Source organism: Balaenoptera acutorostrata, chromosome 1 (genome assembly GCF_949987535.1).
Source record: "Balaenoptera acutorostrata chromosome 1, mBalAcu1.1, whole genome shotgun sequence".
Classification (NCBI taxonomy): domain Eukaryota; kingdom Metazoa; phylum Chordata; class Mammalia; order Artiodactyla; family Balaenopteridae; genus Balaenoptera; species Balaenoptera acutorostrata.
Genome location: NC_080064.1, coordinates 26,097,529 through 26,115,359, shown reverse-complemented (window position 1 = coordinate 26,115,359; position 17,831 = coordinate 26,097,529). Strand labels below are relative to the sequence as shown.

The 17,831-nt window shown below is 38.9% G+C and overlaps 2 protein-coding genes across 4 annotated transcripts in view; one reads left to right on the top strand and one right to left on the bottom strand.

Moving 5' to 3' along the window:
* The window catches only part of ZBTB8OS (zinc finger and BTB domain containing 8 opposite strand), a 77,914-nt gene that overhangs the window by 15,301 nt on the left and 44,782 nt on the right, over positions 1-17,831 (top strand). The window contains exon 7 of one of the 3 annotated variants that reach the window (XM_057557485.1): positions 7,083-7,479. The exons of the other annotated variants lie outside the window; for them this stretch is intronic. Coding sequence (XP_057413468.1) covers positions 7,083-7,157 — 75 coding nt within the window. The 3' untranslated portion in view covers positions 7,158-7,479. Of the gene's footprint in view, positions 1-7,082; positions 7,480-17,831 lie in introns of those variants that run through there. 3 annotated transcript variants of the gene reach the window in all.
* The window catches only part of ZBTB8A (zinc finger and BTB domain containing 8A), a 58,455-nt gene continuing 48,185 nt past the window's right edge, over positions 7,562-17,831 (bottom strand). The window contains exon 5 of the mRNA XM_007182461.2: positions 7,562-12,858. Within this exon, the coding sequence (XP_007182523.1) occupies positions 12,529-12,858 (330 nt within the window). The 3' untranslated portion in view covers positions 7,562-12,528. The remainder of the gene's footprint in view (positions 12,859-17,831) is intronic.

Below are 17,831 nucleotides of genomic sequence, written 5' to 3'. Positions count from 1 at the left end.
ACTTTAAAATGATCTGAACTTTTCAAAGTAGATAAACTTTGAAAAAAATGAGGCTGCTTTCATTTGATTTGCAACATTATTCCATCCTCTATTCATTGATTGAGGTATTCTTCCTTGTGATGCAAGAGTTTGCAAAGTTGCTATTTATTCACACATATGTGAAAAAAGATTGCCACTGGGTGGTGCCAAATATCATTATAGTGTGCTGAACTTGACCTAAAAGGAAGAGATTGTGAGCTTTCTAACTATTCTCTCGGAGCACCACATCATTTTTACTCTGGGGATTTTTTTTTTTTTTTTTGGGCTGCGCTGCACGACATGCGTGATCTTAGTTCCCTAAACAGGGATCGAACCCGTGCCCCCTGCCTTGGAAGCTCGGAGTCCTATCCGCTGGACAGCCAGGGAAGTCCCTCTCTGGGAATTTAACAGAAAGTAGGGGGGCGTAATGAAGACAAGGGCAGGAGCCTGTGGTTTTAATAGTAGCTCTTCAAATGGTTACACAGCAGGATCTCAGGTAGCACTCCTTCACCTTCTTTATTCTCAGGCATATTTTATAAGTGTGAATTGTGGACCTCCAAGCAAAACAATGTCTAGAAGAATCTCTTTATCTTTTGTTAGGATGAATTTCCAGCCTGAGATGGGGCTCTTTCTTTCGACTCCTTTACACATCATGGGCTACTTGGGGGCGTTGATTGTGAAAGTGAACAACGGGATATTGTGAGGGCAATGGGAGAGATGAAGCCAAAGTAAGAAGAGCTCTTGGGATGTAGTAAGCCAAGTAGGGTACACATTTGACTCGGGGCGGGGGGAAAGCATAGCCATATCTCTTAACCACCAGAGCTGTATAATGGGGCTCAGTAAAAACAAGGCAGATGTAATTATGCAATACAAATTATATTTTCTTATTTTTAATAAATTTATAACTTATTACAGTTTCAGGTAAATTTTAAAATTTAGTTTGTATTAGTTTTAAAGTATGCCAAAACAAAGATACTGATAGAAGGAAAATGAGTATGTTACCCTTTATACATGAAGTGTTGGCATTCTTGCTTGATCCATCAGTAGCAGCACACGTTTTATTTATTTTTAGCTTATTTATTGAGATGGTTGCACCGTGCTCTCACCAGATTCTTCTGCTAGTTTCAAGTATGTGTCTTTCCCTAAGGAACAGATTTCCCCCGTTGCAGAGCTAATTCTCCTTCCCCATAACGTACCTACACATCTTCACTTCTGTCTTACTTCTGGGCTGCCGTTCTCATTTCTGAAAACGTTGGGTAGCAAATCCGCTGCCCAAGGAGTCAGGCAGGTAATGGGAGGACTGCGGGTGTTGAACTGAGGGTTTATGCAGGGGCCAAGTGGGCAGCTGCTTCTCAGCTCCAGCCCTCATTGCTAATGGGAATACAAGCCTAGGGTGGCAGTTTTTCATAAAACCCCAGAGAGTGGGATTTTTATGTAAAACCTCCCAAGTTTTTGGAAAGAAACCCAAACCACTGTGGGTCATCACAATGAAGTACAGACAGGTTGTGTGTGGGCTGAATCTGGTCCACAGGTTGCTAGTCTGTAGCTCCGCTTTAAAACCGAGCTCAGGGAAGTCCCTGGCAGTCCAGTGGTTAGGACTTGGTGCTTTCACTGCTGTGGGCCTTGGTTCAATCCCTGGTAGGGAAACTAAGATCCCACAAGCCTCGCAGAGTGGCCAAAAATAAATAAAATTAAAAAACCCAGCTCAAATCACATTTCCACAATGCCTCCCTTACCATTCAGCCTTCAGGGGTCTCTGAACTATGCTTCTCTAGTTAGCTTTAAAGATTTGCAGGCTTATTCAATTTTATAATTGTTTAATGTTCACTAATCTTATACCTCTGAATAGAAGGAAAGCTCCTAGATGGCACATAATAGATGGTCAGTTACTACTTAGTGGTCAGTGGATTAAGCATCTTAGAGCTACGTCAAACTCTTAGGCAGAGACTGCAGGTCAGCTCCTTGAGCATATCTATAAGAACATAAGAATCGCAAGCCACAAGCCTCAGTTCCTAGCCTTTGCTCTACTAGTGTTTGACCTTGGACCTACTTCTTCATCTATGTATTATAGGTGTGTATTAGTGATTCCTCAGTTCCTTTCCAGTTCTAAGTTTCTGTGATCTAGTAATATATTTTAAACAACTGAGCTGAGAAAGAGAAGGTATCTTACTGGAACAGTTTAGCCTAAAAGGTCCAAATCACACCAGGTCTGCTTACTAATCAGACAGTCATTGTCATGGGTACAGGGGTGTGTTACATGATGGCAGTGACTTTTCGGGAAAGTAACAGTAGTGATGTGATGACTTTTTCTCACTGGTGCCTCTCCAAGAAGGCTAAGTGGTTATGTGTGTCCTTACAGCCACCCTTGCTAGTTCTCTTTTTACCTTGCTATTACCACTTGGGCTTTGGAAGAGAATGTTCAAGAAGAAATGGTGGATGGGCTTCCCTGGTGGCGCAGTGGTTGAGAATCTGCCTGCCAGTGCAGGGGACACGGGTTCGAGCCCTGGTCTGGGAGGATCCCACATGCCGCAGAGCAACTAGGCCCGTGAGCCACAGTTACTGAGCCTGCGCGTCTGGAGCCTGTGCTCCGCAACATGAGAGGCCGCGATAATGAGAGGCCCGCGCACCGCGATGAAGAGTGGCCCCACTTGCCGCAACTAGAGAAAGCCCTCGCACAGAAATGAAGACCCAACACAGCCAAAAATAAATAAATAAATAAACCCAAAGTTTAAAAAAAAAAAAATTTTTAAAAAAAGAAGAAGAAATGGTGGAAAAAGTACAGTTTATACCCTCCTCAAAGTGGGGGAAGTGCCCCAAGTGGACTATAGTTCTGCCCCTTCCTGAAGTCTGAGCTTCAGAAGATTTGGGGAATTCCAGATTGAGACTGAGAATGTAGTTTCTTCATCTAGAAAAACCAGGGTGGGCGGCGGGGGGGACAGGAAATTGGAAAAGATAGCTTCCAAAAGCTCCTTCCAGAGCAAACTTCCTCAGAATTTAGTGACTGTAGTAATTTATCAATGTTTTTTCCCATATAACATGCTCTGTACTTTTTTGTTCTGTTGCCTGTAAAATGAACAATTAATGTTGAATTCTGGACATGCAAGAAAGTAGTTTTAGGGCCAACATATTTATTTTGTCATAAACACATATCCAGGTCTCCTCTGTACAAAATATTTTCCCAGATGCTTTCTCTATATTACCCCTTTGTCCTTCCAGCAATTCTATATGTAGTACAGTTGTCCTACATTTTACAAATAAGGGGATTAGTGACACCTAAAACCTCCTGGCTAGAAGAGGCAGATTTGGGACTTAAGACTCTGTTCATTGTACTTACACCTTTTAATGTATAACGAATCACATTTATGTTCTGTTGTTCTTTTGATCCAGGTAATAGCCCTGTGAGGTTAGCATGACAGCTCTCATTACTCAAGTTTTATTTTATTTATTTATTTTTGGCTGCGTTGGGTCTTCGTTGCTGCGCGTGGGCTTTCTCTAGTTGTGTCAACGGGCTTCTCATCGCGGTGGCTTCTCTTGTTGTGGAGCACGGGCTTCAGTAGTTGTGGTGCATGGGCTCAGTAGCTGTGGCTTGCGGGCCCTAGAGCGCAGGCTCAGTAGTTGTAGCGCCCGGGCTTAGTTGCTTTGCAGCATGTGGGATCTTCCCAGACCAGGGCTCAAACCTGTGTCCCCTGCATTGGCAGGTGGATTCTTAACCACTGCACCACCAGGGAAGCCCTCAAGTTTTATATATAAGGAAACACTCCACATTTGGGTGATATTTGTAAGGTGCAACTCAAAAATAGATGATTGACAATGGCTGTCTCATTTTCTCTGACACATACTCTAAAAGTTCAAAAGCTAATGTTATTTAGCAAAAACATTTTGACTATAGAAATATCTCGTATCAGGACAAGACAGTAGAAAATAGTGGATTTATATTATTTTTTCCCATTGCCAAATAAATACACGTGTGTTTTTAAAATCACTTCCAAATACAAACTTTAAGTACATTAGAGTCATGGATTCACATCCTGACCATGTCACTCACTAGCTATATGACTTTGGGGAATTTCTTGAACCTCTCTGAGGCTGGGTTTCTTCAACTCTGAAATGGAGATGGTGACTACTCACAGACCAGGTGTCCCCAGCTTTGCTACCATAGTTAAGAATCTTATTTTGTAAGAAGAGAAAGGGAGTAATTTTGGAATTATACTTGGAACTTTGGAATTTAAACACTACTCTGCTAACAGTTTTATTTTGAGCATTTTGGGGGTGCAGTGGTTAACAGCACAAACTGGAGCCAGATCATGGGGGTTCAAGTCCTGGTTCCAGCACTTACTATCTATCCACTTTGGGGCATGTTGTTGAATCTCCGTGCGCCTCAATTTCCAAATTTTAACTCGTGACAATAGTTGTTGAGAGAATTAAATAAATGTATACACATAAAACTCAAGACAGTGCCTGGCACATAGTAATGCTCAGTGAGGGCTAGTACTATTATTGAGACAAGCTTAAATGCTAACAGCCCCCTTACTTTTTCACCTAATTTTTTAAAAAGGCCACAGCGCTTGGTTAGGGGGTGACCAGCCTAAGGATAACCGTGGAGCCAGTGCCATTCTGCCAGAGTCTCTTGTTTATTAAGAAGGGCAAACAAAGCCACTCCCTTCTGCTTCTCCTCCTGCTTTCTCTTCAGACTTTTTCCTTTCCTGCTTCTCTACTCCAAATCTTTCTTATGTTATAGTCTAGTTTTCTTTCTTCCATATCAGAGTTGAGCTGTTTTCAAAAGCTGTGCCTGTCCCTTTATGCCAAGCTGGGTGCCCTTCTACAGGACTCCCATTTTACTGTCCCATCCTGATTCCCTTGCAGCTCGAGGTATTAACCATTCAAGGGGTGTGTCACAATGAGAAGAAAGATGAATCAATTATAGGGTAACTTTGTTTCTGCCTTTATGTTCCCATGGCCTCTCCAAGTCTTCTCTCAGTACCAGTGCAGCCCGCCCACCATCACCCACCATCAAAGTTCACACCATACAACTCACCAGTTCCTACCTTTGAATTCTTGTGCAGATTCTTTTTCTCTTTTACAACAATTTCATAAAGTTCCTTAAGTCAGCTAACGTATGTAGTAGTCAACTCTGCTTTTAAGTTGGAAGCACCTTAAGGAGCAAGGGAACTGGCTTCTGGTTATTATTTGTACCTTCCTTGTACCTTCCATCTTGTAATGGTCTGTTTCAGTGATGCTCCCAGTTCTTCCTGATTCCAAAGCCCTCTGGTGACATGCTCCTTAGGGAGAGATCTTTAATGTCGTGTTTTCATATCCAAATTCTGAGTTCCTTGTTTCTATCAACAGTGCCCTTATCCTTCCACAGCCCACATTGGAGTTTTCTTGAACTCCTCTTACACTTCCATCCCCTGTGCTCAACTATTTGCTAGTTTTCATTAGTTACACTGGTCATTTCTCTTTTCCTTTCATTGTGTCTCCTAATTGGATGTTCTTTCCATTATTCAAGGCGTAGCTCAAAATCATCTTTTTTTTTTCCTTTCAAATATAGCATTGCTATTTTACGTGTTGGCATTAAGGACCATTTTTGTTATCTATTTATTTTTGAGTAAAAACGAAATTAACAAATGTGATACTCTCCCCGCCCAAATTTTTTGTCTGAATTCCATTTAGGAATCTGGGTGCTTGGTAGATATTGAGACATTGGTTGGGTGAATAAATGGATGTACTTCTGGCTGTTGGTACTTTCTACCACACATCGTCATTGGCCATATGTGTATGTCTCTCCAGCTGGAATGTAAAATTCCCCCAGGACTTTATTTCATTTCTCTCCCTTGCATGTGACAAGGGTTCCCGAAGTCACTACAAATGCCTCATCTTCCAACATGTGGATGTTTATATGTATGTCTGTTACCTAAAGGTAGGAGTCAAGGCCTCTCCTTCCAGTTTCCTTCTTGAAACTTCCTAAATTTTCCGAACTTGGCCAAGTCTTTTCACCACTCTAAGCCTCAGTTTCTTCATCTGCCATAATACAGTAGTACCTACCTCACCTGGCTGTCAGGCTAAAACATTTGTTGCTCAATAAAAGAGTTACGACTCCCTGAAAAAGAAAGGAAGGAGGGGAGGGAGGCAAGACAGGTAAACTAAAAAACATCAGTGAAGTGCCCGCAGAATCTGGAGAGCCAGGCTGTCACCCGGTACATCTCTTCCAGCAGCAACGAGGCCAAGGGCGCGATCCCCACTCTGTGTGATGGCGGGGGAGGAATGGGGGGGCACGCCCAAGCCAGTGACCCTCTGTGACGCACAGACTGCACTATGGGAACTGAGAGTAGAGGTAAAGCACACTAGCTCCCCCTGGCGGTAGGGTGGCGGTTTCGGGCACCGCTAGCCAACCCACTGCGTGGGCTGGACTCAATGACTTTGGGGTCAGTTCTCAAGCCTCAGTTTCCTCCTGTTTTAAATGGCGAGGCATGTGTGCCTACCTCAGCGGCCTTGGATCGAGTAGGGACCCGGCAAACAGCGGCTCTTTATCGGGTGCACACTGCACACAACACAGCGTTTCCTATTCATCTTGCCCCCCCAGAATTTAGCTTTAGGGGTGTCTGGTATGTCGGGGCCTCTACGGGGAACTGTGGGGTTCTCTACGGGGGTCTCGCTGCTGGACTCTGTGATAACTTTCCAGGAAAAGTAGTTGTGCGGGAAACAGGACTGAAAAGGAAAAGTAAAGGTTCCTACTCCTTAATCCCACTCACTGGTGCAGTCCTCCTGAAAATAAGATGAAGCCACGTGGTCATCCGCCTGAGCGCGAATAGATGTTGCTGCTGCTTAGGGGAAAAACACAGGGCTTTCATTTTTTAACACGGCCCCCAAATACTACAGCGTCTGGTGCAGGTGCCGTTTTCCACTGCTGTATTCCTTGTGGATTTTTTTCCTCCAGGGGAAAAAAAGTTTAAAATCAACTCAAATATGCAACAAAAGACACATTATCTTCTTGTATTTCAGCGTTTAGCCTTTTTGAATTATGCAAGAAAGTGCCACTTCCTTATTGGATTTTTTTTTTTTGGTAGGAGATTAAGCAACGGTGTCTGCATATACAATACTACCGAATGGATATACTTGTCATGTTTGAATTGCATACATAACCTCAATTATGGGAATGAGGATGGTGCTTTATGCCCAAGTCGTTTCAAGTTATTTTCCAAAGAAAAATTTTAATGGCAATACTTGAAGTAAAGCAAAGACATTTATTTTTCTTTCCAAATTAATCTGAAGGCTCCTTTAAATAAGACATCTTTCTTGGTTTCTCTGGTATGGCATTTAACTTGAATAAAAACTGATTTAATTCAATTCATTGATGGAATACTAATGTGTAGCAATTAAGTTTCACAGTGCTTGGAGAGTGTTCTGGTTTCTTTTTCAAAAGCAAAGAAAACATTAAAGCTTGCAATATTTCAGGATATAGTATTTCAGTCACATATTCCTAATATAGTTCTTTTATTACTCTGAATTACTGTGTGAATTCCCAGACTGCAACCCATGATCAAATAAAAATGCAAATACATCTCAAAGTAAAAATGGGCTATTTTAATTTAGTGTCCATACTGTTTGACCCTAATAAAAACTTTAGATGAGGGGACATACACAATATCTTAAAATTTCACAAAAAATAATATTTTCTTGGACTGGGCAACCATATTTTAATTTTTTTTCCTTAATGATAGGGTTGCGAACCAGTGGACTGGAAGGTGAAATGGTTCCACTGCCCAACTTTAGCATCTATCTATCTGGGGAGAACAGAGGGGAACCTTGACTAGGGGACCTATTTTGCACATAAAAAACACTGGAAAGATTAAAAAAAAATGTATCCAGGCCCCATCTGCCAGAGATTCTGCTTTACTTAGGCATCTGTATTTTTAAAATTTCCACAAGTGATTCTCAAGTGCAGCCAAGGTTGAGAACTACTATCTAGGTAAAAATGTTCCATTTTTTTCCCTTATAGGCTGAATAAAATAAGTTACTCAATAAAAGAATTAAGTAGTTGTAAATAATATCAACAAGGAATTAAAAGATTTTTCCCAATGGGGAAATCAAGAAACTATATAATGGATCTGTGTATCTAGAAATCCGAAAGAGTGAAGGAAAGTATTATCAGTTCTTAGATATACTTTACAAGTTGTCTTTAATAATGTTTGCAAATGATCTAATCAAGCCCAAAGGTAAAGAGATGACTGGCATTGCCCTGGTCACTGGTTTCCTATCTAAAGATGATGAAGTATCCAATGGCTTTTGCTGGTGTGAAGAAAATAAAAAGAGGCAGGGAAAAGTGTTTATCATGCTTTTAAGTAGAACATTTCAAAATATTTTGCATTTAAAAGTTAAGAGTCCCGGGACTTCCCTGGTGGTCCAGTGGTTAAGAATCTGCCATCCAATGCATAGTACACGGGGTTGATGCCTGGTCGGGGAACTAAGATCCCACAGTCCGTGGGGCAACTAAGCAACTACTGAGCTGGCGCGCCACAACTAGAGAGCCCACGCACTGCAACTAGAGAGAAGCCCACACGCCACAACGAAGACCCAGTGCAGCCAAAAAAAAAAAAAAAAAAATTGAGTCCCCTGGCTTCTCCTGTGTGTGGCTTATTAACATAGTTCACTTTTCATTGGCATTAACACAGGTACTTTAGGGAGAAGGCTGACAAGTTAGAAAATGAAGTTTATAGATTCTCTGTGGATTTCATTTTTCTGGTCTATTCATGGCTCAATTGGCATGAATAGTTGAGAAACTCCTGTATCAAAATAAAATATTAATTAAATTATACTTCACAATATATAAAATTGGCTAAATAATGCCACTTGTGTGACAACCTGAATTTTTATCATTGAAACTTGTAACCAAAGTCACATCCTTTACATAATATTTATTCTGTATAGGATTTATCCACATACAATGATGTAAGCTTTAAAACAATTGACTGTTATTTGCATAAACTCATAAAATAGAGTAATACACAACACACCTCAGTGATTTAAGCTGATATTCTAGGATTCAGAAAATCTGATCATTCTAATTCCTATTTTTGCCACTGTTTCACTGGGTTGTCTTAGGCAGGTTGCTTTACTGTTCTGTGCCTCAATTTCTTTACCTTTCATGTGATAAATGTCCTATTTCATAGATATGTAAAGAATAACATAAAAATTATTAAATACTTTGCATATATAAAATGCTATATAAATGATAAATAGTAATACTGATCCACTCTAATATAAAATAACTTAGAACTTTCCATTTATAATCTAAAGTTTGGTCCTCCAGTATCTACTGTTATCACCCTTCCCAGTTAAACATATCTTATGCTGTACTGTTTTTAGTGATGTTTCCATAGTATTAATTTTAGGACTCCAAACATATATAACCAATATGAGTGGAAATTTCAATATATCTTAGCATGACTCAGCAAAATAACTTTTAACGAATTGAGTTCTGAGCTCATAAGTAACTGAAACACTGAACTTTTCATCCATTAAGCAGTAACTTGGCCACATAAAAGCAGTAACTGTGTTTGATTTCATCACTCAGACATACAATATTGAAAAATTTGTTCTTAAAAAGGTCTTAAGATATATGATAACTATAGAAGGAGCCTTGTAAAGATGTGATTTGCTGCTCTATGGTTACCAGTTTATAAGTGCAAGGAGTAACAGGAGTAATGAAGTGAGACTGTAATGCTCAAAGGGAATTCAAAAAGTGATCCAGCCCAAGGTTTTCAGTGCTGGACTCCTGAGCTCTGCAGAGTGTCTGGGGAAAGGTTTGTAGGGAGCTTAAACCAGAGCAGCTCTGTCCTTTAGAGTTTCCTTAAATGTTGAACTTCTCTATGAAACAATTCATTTGAAGAAGGGGTTTCTTGGGTAAAAAAAAATCTTTTAAACCACTGGCCTAGTCAATTTTGCTTCCTCCAGACAGTAGGCACGACTCAGTGGTGCTTTATTTTGCAAAACTTCATCCTATCAACCGGATCTTGAGGACCATAGACTTAAAAGGGTGTTCAGAAGCTGATAAAACAGCATTCTTGTAAGAGCAAACTTTGGTCTAACCAACTTCCATTATTTTCCTAACATTAAAAAAAAAAAATCTTGGCATAAATAAAGCTTATATTAACAGATTATACCCCTATGTAATATTTTCCCACATTTAAGAGCCAAAGAATTCAGTTTTCTTAGAAACCATTAATAGACAGTTTCACTCTAGAAAAGAATTGGTCTCTAAAGTCTTAGATAAATATGATATGATACTGGAGTTATTATTTACAACTTACAAACATGTCACGAATGTTCTTTTATGATACTAAAATGATAGAACAGATGCACTGTCTAGTTTGGTGAATTTGATAGCTGTTTTGTGGGGATTGCTTGATGCTTGTTATAAACAATTATGAGAAAGCATTATTTCTGATAAGGCTCTACAAGTGCTGGTGGCACTGTGTTCAGTGGACCTTGCTGACAATCATGCTGATGTTTGCATGCAGAATATAGTAGCATCAAAGAACATTTAGATCATAGACTAAAGTGCGTTAGAGTATACACATGCAAGCACAACTTCATTTCTATAAATAAAGCTCAAGTCAGTCATTTTTCCTATTGGTTCCAATGATTAAAAATCAGATTACAATTTTGAAAGATGTTATCATCCTCTGGTGAGACTGAAGAATGACAAGTGTTCCCTCCCTCATTTGGAACAATGTAATTGTTAAGACTCCTGACTCAGGAATGGTCATGTTGGGAGACAAGGAACTCAATGCACACTATCCGGTCTTGAAGCAATTGGAAATTTACCATCAGGGGAATCTTAAAAAAAATCTCAGAATTAGGTACCATAAAACAAAGTGGTTATTCATCTATTTATAAAAAAAACTTAAAGAAATTAACCATTTTGGCCCACAAATTGGTATTAAGGACAATCATTAATTAAAGAATAAGAGAAAATAACATAAAAAGTATCTTGAGGTATGTCATGGCAGTTAAAAATACAGTATAATACACGGAGCCTCTATCAAAATTAAATTAAAACAAGCTTAATTGGGATAACTTGCCAAGACCTTTATGAACAGTTCTTTACTTCTAGTATTTAGATTTTATCTTTACAACTAAAATAATGCATCTCCAATTTGACTGTAATTTTGGAATGTTTCATAATTCATATAGGGGAGGAGTTAAAACTTAACTTTGTATCCTAGTAGAAAAGTTTGTTTTGAAGAATTATATATAAACTGCTTAAAGAACTTAGGAGAATAATGTGTTCAAATAGTTTTATATATAAAATTTATATATAAATAACATAAAAACATGTCAATAGGTACTATAGGGACATTACTTAGCACTACTTGAATAACTCTAGTTCAAGATATTATATGTTGTTGAAGATGATTAAATTCCTCTTCTTTCATACTTTCTAATTCTCATAGGCTTCTTTTTATAATTATTGCAGATTGGTGGGGTTTGACTTCACTTCTTCACCATTTCAGGGGACTATCCAGGGAGAGACAGTTGAAAGAGGACTGTTTAAAATCAAAACCTGTCTAGTCACCAGTCCCACGACTTAAACTTTCTGACCTTAATTTCCTCATTTGTAAATCAGAGACAATACTATTTACCTTGCTGATTAGGTGAGGAGATGTGTGAAAGAGCACTTTATAAGTAATATAGCAGTATATAAATGGAGGAAATTAATCTTAAGAACTGGTAAGAACCTCCAGTTTTCTTTTTTTCTCTAGAGAGGAAGAGAGCTATATAGACAGATCCTCAAAAAACTACCTTGACAGTATTAGTTTCCTGCTTTAAGAAAATGATGTCTGTATATAATCTCTGGTCAGCTTCTATTTTAGAGTTTGTTCTTTTTAAACACTGACTACATAAGAGTAATTTTTAACTTAATGACAAAAGTTTCAAATATGAACGATTTCAAACAGTTTAGGTTTGTTTTCTGCTGTAATTCTAAAACATTTAGGATATTGGAATAATGATAGGTCATTTTCGGTCTGAAGGTAATAGACTAATTAGTTTAGTCAGGTAGGGTGCCAGACCCTTAAATGTGGTCTTACCTCGTTCCCTGTGAAAATTCAATAGTGGTAGTTTATATGTTTTTGAAACACCTTGAAATTATCTTATATACAGTTTGGTTGTGGTGAATTTATTTAAAATATTTTCTTTGAAAAAAGTTCACTAAGTAGATCTTCCAATATTAAAAAAAAAGGTATCTCTGTAATAAAAGTAAGAAGATTAATTGTTCATCCATCATGCCAACTCAAGCTAGGTCTTTCTTTCCAGTGCAGCAACAGATTTTAGGGCAACAAAGTTCAGAATGGATACAATGGCCTGTTCAGAAAGCATGCAAGTGATATCAGGTCATTACTTTCAAGTCAGTCTGATAATTTGTTAACCAGACTCTGACCATGGAAAGAGAGAGTTATGGGAAGTCAATGTAAGTTGCAGACATGCCAGATCTGTTGGTTCACATCCCAGCTACCTGATGTTGGGCTTTATTTCCTTTTCTTCTTCTTCACTATCATCAACCTGTTGTATGACCAGATCAGCAGACCCATCCTCTACAATCTCCACGTATGATCTATTCTCATCTTCACCCAAGTGCCATCTGGAATCCTTATCTCCATCTGATGGGGACATAAGATGCTGTTCAGCTTCCAAATCAATGGGGAGGCTGTCTATGCCAACTTCAGCAAGGCACTCATTACAGAGTCTGTAGCGCCTGGTTCCTTCCTGTACCACTTGACCTGTTAGATCAGTCACATGGCGTTTGCATTTTCTGCAGATGAGTTTGCATGCCTGGTGAATCTGTGTAGAGATTTAAATAGTGATAAAAAAAGATTTTTCAAAAGCAGAACAGTTTGATATTCTAAGTACCAATTCATAAATTTAAAATGTTCAAAGCCAAGCATTAGTATTAAATTAACATCTAGTCATTAGAAAAAAATCATAGGTTTTGGTGATAAATTAATGTCACAGAAATATTAAATACCAGCTTTCTCTAAATAATGTCTATTATGTTTTTATGATTAATATTACATACTTAATAATTTCACATATCTCTTAATTCAATAATATTTTTATATCTGAGGTAACAAGGGACACATTCCCAGAATAATACAAAATAATTGCAAACACTTAATATCTGCCATATACTATTCTAAGGACTTTACATATTTTTTTTTAAAAGAAATTCACGTTCTTTTATTTATTTATTTATTTATTTATGACTGTGTTGGGTCTTCGTTTCTGTGCGAGGGCTTTCTCTAGTTGTGGCAAGTGGGGACCACTCTTCATCGCGGTGCGCGGGCCTCTCACCATCGCGGCCTCTCTTGTTGCGGAGCACAGGCTCCAGACGCGCAGGCTCAGTAGTTGTGGCTCATGGGCCCAGTTGCCCCGTGGCATGTGGGATCTTCCCAGACCAGGGCTTGAACCCGTGTCCCCTGCATTGGCAGGCAGATTCTCAACCACTGTGCCACCAGGGAAGCCCAACTTTACATATCTTAATTCAGGGGAAAAAACTCATTTCATTTGAATACTAATATTTTGTTATTTCGCTAGAGAAAGAAAAAATATTGTCCCAAATTTAAATTTATCAAAAAATATTTTTCAATATAAGGATTATTCCCACTTTTATTAATGAAAGATCTAGTAGAAAGAAGACTGGACTAGGAATTGGAAAGCTTGGGTTCTAGTCCTGCTTTTGTCATTTACTAATCTTGTCATTTACTAACCATGTTATCTTGAAGCAAGTAACTTAAAACATTATAAACCTGCTTCCAGGGTGACTGTCAAAATATTTAACAACTGGTAAGGTATGGGCACCACCCAAACAGAATAGAAGCCTGACTATCAGAATGGACACTGGTTATAAACAACCACATGGTGGTTCTGCTACGTATCAGTCTATTATTATTCCTAACTGCTCCGTTATTACTAATAGGGATACAACTCAGGTTGTGTGGACCAAATGAGTTAATATGTGTGAAATGCTTTGGGAGGAAGTTGTAATTGATGAATAATTGTATATTATAGTTAGTAACTTTGTTCAATAGCTGTCAGAGCGATAGATTATAAATTCTAATCTAAAAATTATTACATATAATTAACTACATATGCTGAATTAATGTTTATGGCATATTCATTTAGATAATGTCAGAATGGTATGAAAGTGGGCCACCAAACACAAATAGTCAAAAAACCCAAGAAAACTAAAGCAGTCTGGTAAAATATCTAAGAAAATGTATGGGACTACCACTCAGTACAGTTATTATCTTCTGCTTAACCACTGACATATTAATCAGTAAATGTTGAAAGTACATAATTTGAGTGTACCTTTATTTTTCCTGAGATAGAATCAGTATTATGGTTATCATATGTGGCATTGTTTTCATTACAAAGTTCTGACACAGATTCATGTTCATCCCCCTCCAAATCCAATACAATTATGAAGACAAAGAAATTAAGTGAAACACTGTAATGTTAAAACTGAAAATATCATCATGAACTCATTATTTTAAAAATATATACCTTCTAGCTCAGAAACAATCTAAAAAGGATGCCCTAATGACAATGAGCACCCTGGGTGTCCAAATTTTGGTTTCTAATTTCATTCCCCACTAAGAGGTACCAAAGCTCCTTTGAGAAATGGCTGATTCCAGTTTTGTGGCAGGGGAAGTACAAGATGAGCCTAGGGCTCTTTTGGAGCCAGAGAACAAGGACACTGAAAATTTAATGGAGTTGTGACAAAAGGACACAAGAGCCAGCTTCAAGGGTCCCCACTGCACAAATCTGAAATTCTGAGTATCAAAAAAATAATAATTGTTATGGATCCAAACACAATGAACCAATGAAAATTCATGAGAACATATGCTATTTAAAAAAACAAAGCCAGAAAAAACTCATATACCATTTGAGGCTACTATTAAAACACTCTACTTTGAAAATTGGTAGTTAAAGAGAAATAATTAAACATTTATCTTGCTTCTCCTGTAGGAACCCTATTTCAAAGTAACCAAATAGCCCCAGGTGATGAAGGAAAGCTTTACTTTATAGAATTCCAGCTAATAATATAGAAGGAAGGATAATATTAGTAAATCATTCCACAACTCCAAGTAATATTAATAATTTGGACAGAGATTACCAATTGGTATTAATACTATTAAATGAATAGTTCATGGGGAAATGGATAGTCATATAATACCAAAATAGTTACACAGAGATTCCTTTCTAATTACAATGCAATGGTGGGATCATAGTATCATCACCCTAATCCAGTGATCAATTGTAACAACATGAATGATGGGTCCACCAGATATGATGTGTCTCCTAATGTGACACAATATGAAACACACAATTTTGTCCTTGATGGACGTATTTAACTTGAATCCATTAGGCCTTTAGATAAAAGTTCTAGTTTTCGTTAAATGCAGGGGGGGATAGAAGAACAAGCTAAAAATGACACCATGTAGAAGCAAGCAGAGAAATCCAGAGGTAGGATATTTTGTAAAACAATTGGCTCAATATCTTCAGTAAGTCAATGTTATTTTTAAAAAGGTTGGGGGGGGGGGCGGCAGGGGCGGGTAGGGAACTATGCTAGCTCAAAAACATATTTAAGGGACCTAACAATGAGATGAGTTCTGGATTGGATTCTGGTTTGGACACACCAGCTATAAGTGGTATTTTAGGAAACTATAGGTAAATTTGAACTGTGTAACACATAAAATTTTATTGAGATGGAAAGGTAGAGATTATTCACTAAAGAAAGCAGGTTACAGGGACTTCCCTGGTGGCGCAGTGGTTAAGAATCCGCCTGCTAATGCAGGGGACATGGGTTCGAGCCCTGGTCCGGGAAGATCCCACATACCGTGGAGCAACTGAGCCCGTGCGCCACAGCTACTGATCCTGCACTCTAGAGCTCATGAGCCACAACTACTGAGCCCGTGTGCCACAACTACTGAAGCCCGCACGCCTAGAGCCTGTGCTCTGCAACAAGAGAAGCCACCGCAATGAGAAGCCTGCGCACCGCAAGGAAGAGTAGCCCCCACTCGCCGAAACAAGAGAAAGCCCACGTGCACCAACGAAGACCCAATGCAGCCAAAAATAAATGAATAAAATAAATAAATCAAAAAAAAAAAAAAAAGCAGGTTACAAAATAGCATGTACAGTATGATATCATTTTGGTTAAAAAAACATAAATGCACATGATAAAGTGTTAAGAACGGTAATATCTGGGTGGTAAAAATACGGTATTTTTATTTTCTTATTCTTACATCTATCTATTTTCTTAGTTTTTATAATGCATACTTATTGCTTTTGTAATAATAAAAGGTTATTTTAATTTTTAAAAATCTAGCTTCAGAGATTAATGAAGGCAGAGAGTTTGTTTTGCTCACTGCCGTATACCTAGCTCTTAGAAAAGGGTCTGGCACATAGTAGGTACTCAATATATATTTGTTGGATGAATACCTAGAAAGCAATGCATCAAGTGACCAATACCCTTCCAAATTAAAAGGAGCTCGTATAAATGGAATAAAAGTATGGGTAATAGAAGATCAATTTTGGAAAAAATTTTTGCTGCAAGATGAACAGCAGAATAATTCCAATGTCACTACCTTATTTATTTTTATTTTTAAAAATTTATTTATTTATTTTTGGCTGTGTTGGGTTTTTGTTGCTGTGTGCGGGCTTTCTCTAGTTGTGACAAGCAGGGGCTACTCTTCGTTGCAGTGCATGGGCTTTTCATTGCGGTGGCTTCTCTTGTTGCGGAGCACGGGCTCTAGGCCCGCAGGCTTCAGTAGTTGTGGCTTGCGGGCTCCAGAGCGCAGGCTCAGTAGTTGTGGCTTAGTTGCTCCGCAGCATGGCATGTGGGATCTTCCCAGACCAGGGCTTGAACCCGTGTCCCCTGCATTGGCAGGCGGATTCTTAACCACTGTGCCACCAGGGAAGTCCCGTCACTACCTCATTAAACCACCAGAGCACTGAACAGAAAATTCCCTGAGATTTTTCTGACTGCTGACAGTCCAGTCCCTGATTGACAGTCGCTCTATTGCCCACCTCACTCCGTTCCTTGAGGAGACCAGAGAAACTGGAGAGACACTAGAAAGAGGCTGTAGTGGAGAGAGGTCAGACAGCAGAAACTAGACTGACAACCTACCAGATAAGGATTCAAGAATCACTAGCAGATGCTGAATATCTGAAGTGGTGATTCTGACATAGACATTTTAAAAGTTTTAAACATTTTTAAAGTTTACATTGTCTTTGGCTCTGAAAAAAACGGGATATAAAAACAATAGATATTAAGTGAATTGAAATGGATATTCAAAAGAATATCTCTTACTTCAAGGTTTCAGAGGAGAAAAACAAACCTATTTTAAAAAATATAGGGCTTCCCTGGTGGCGCAGTGGTTAAGAATCTGCCTGCCAATGCAAGGGACATGGGTTCGAGCCCTGGCCTGGGAAGATCCCACATGCTGTGGAGCAACTAAGCCCGTGCACCACAACTACTGAGCCTGCGCTCTAGAGCCCGTGAGCCACAACTAGTGAGCCCATGTGTCACAACTACTGAAGCCCGTGCACCTAGAGCCCGTGCTCCGCAACAAGAGAAGCCACGACGATGAGAAGCGTGCACTTCAAAGAAGAGTAGGCCCCGCTCGCCGCAACTAGAGAAAGCCCACGTGCAGCAACGAAAGACCCAACACAACCAAAAATAAAAAAACAAATAAATAAATTTTAAAAATACATAAAATTATGCATTATGTGCAAAGTAAAAACATTAAATT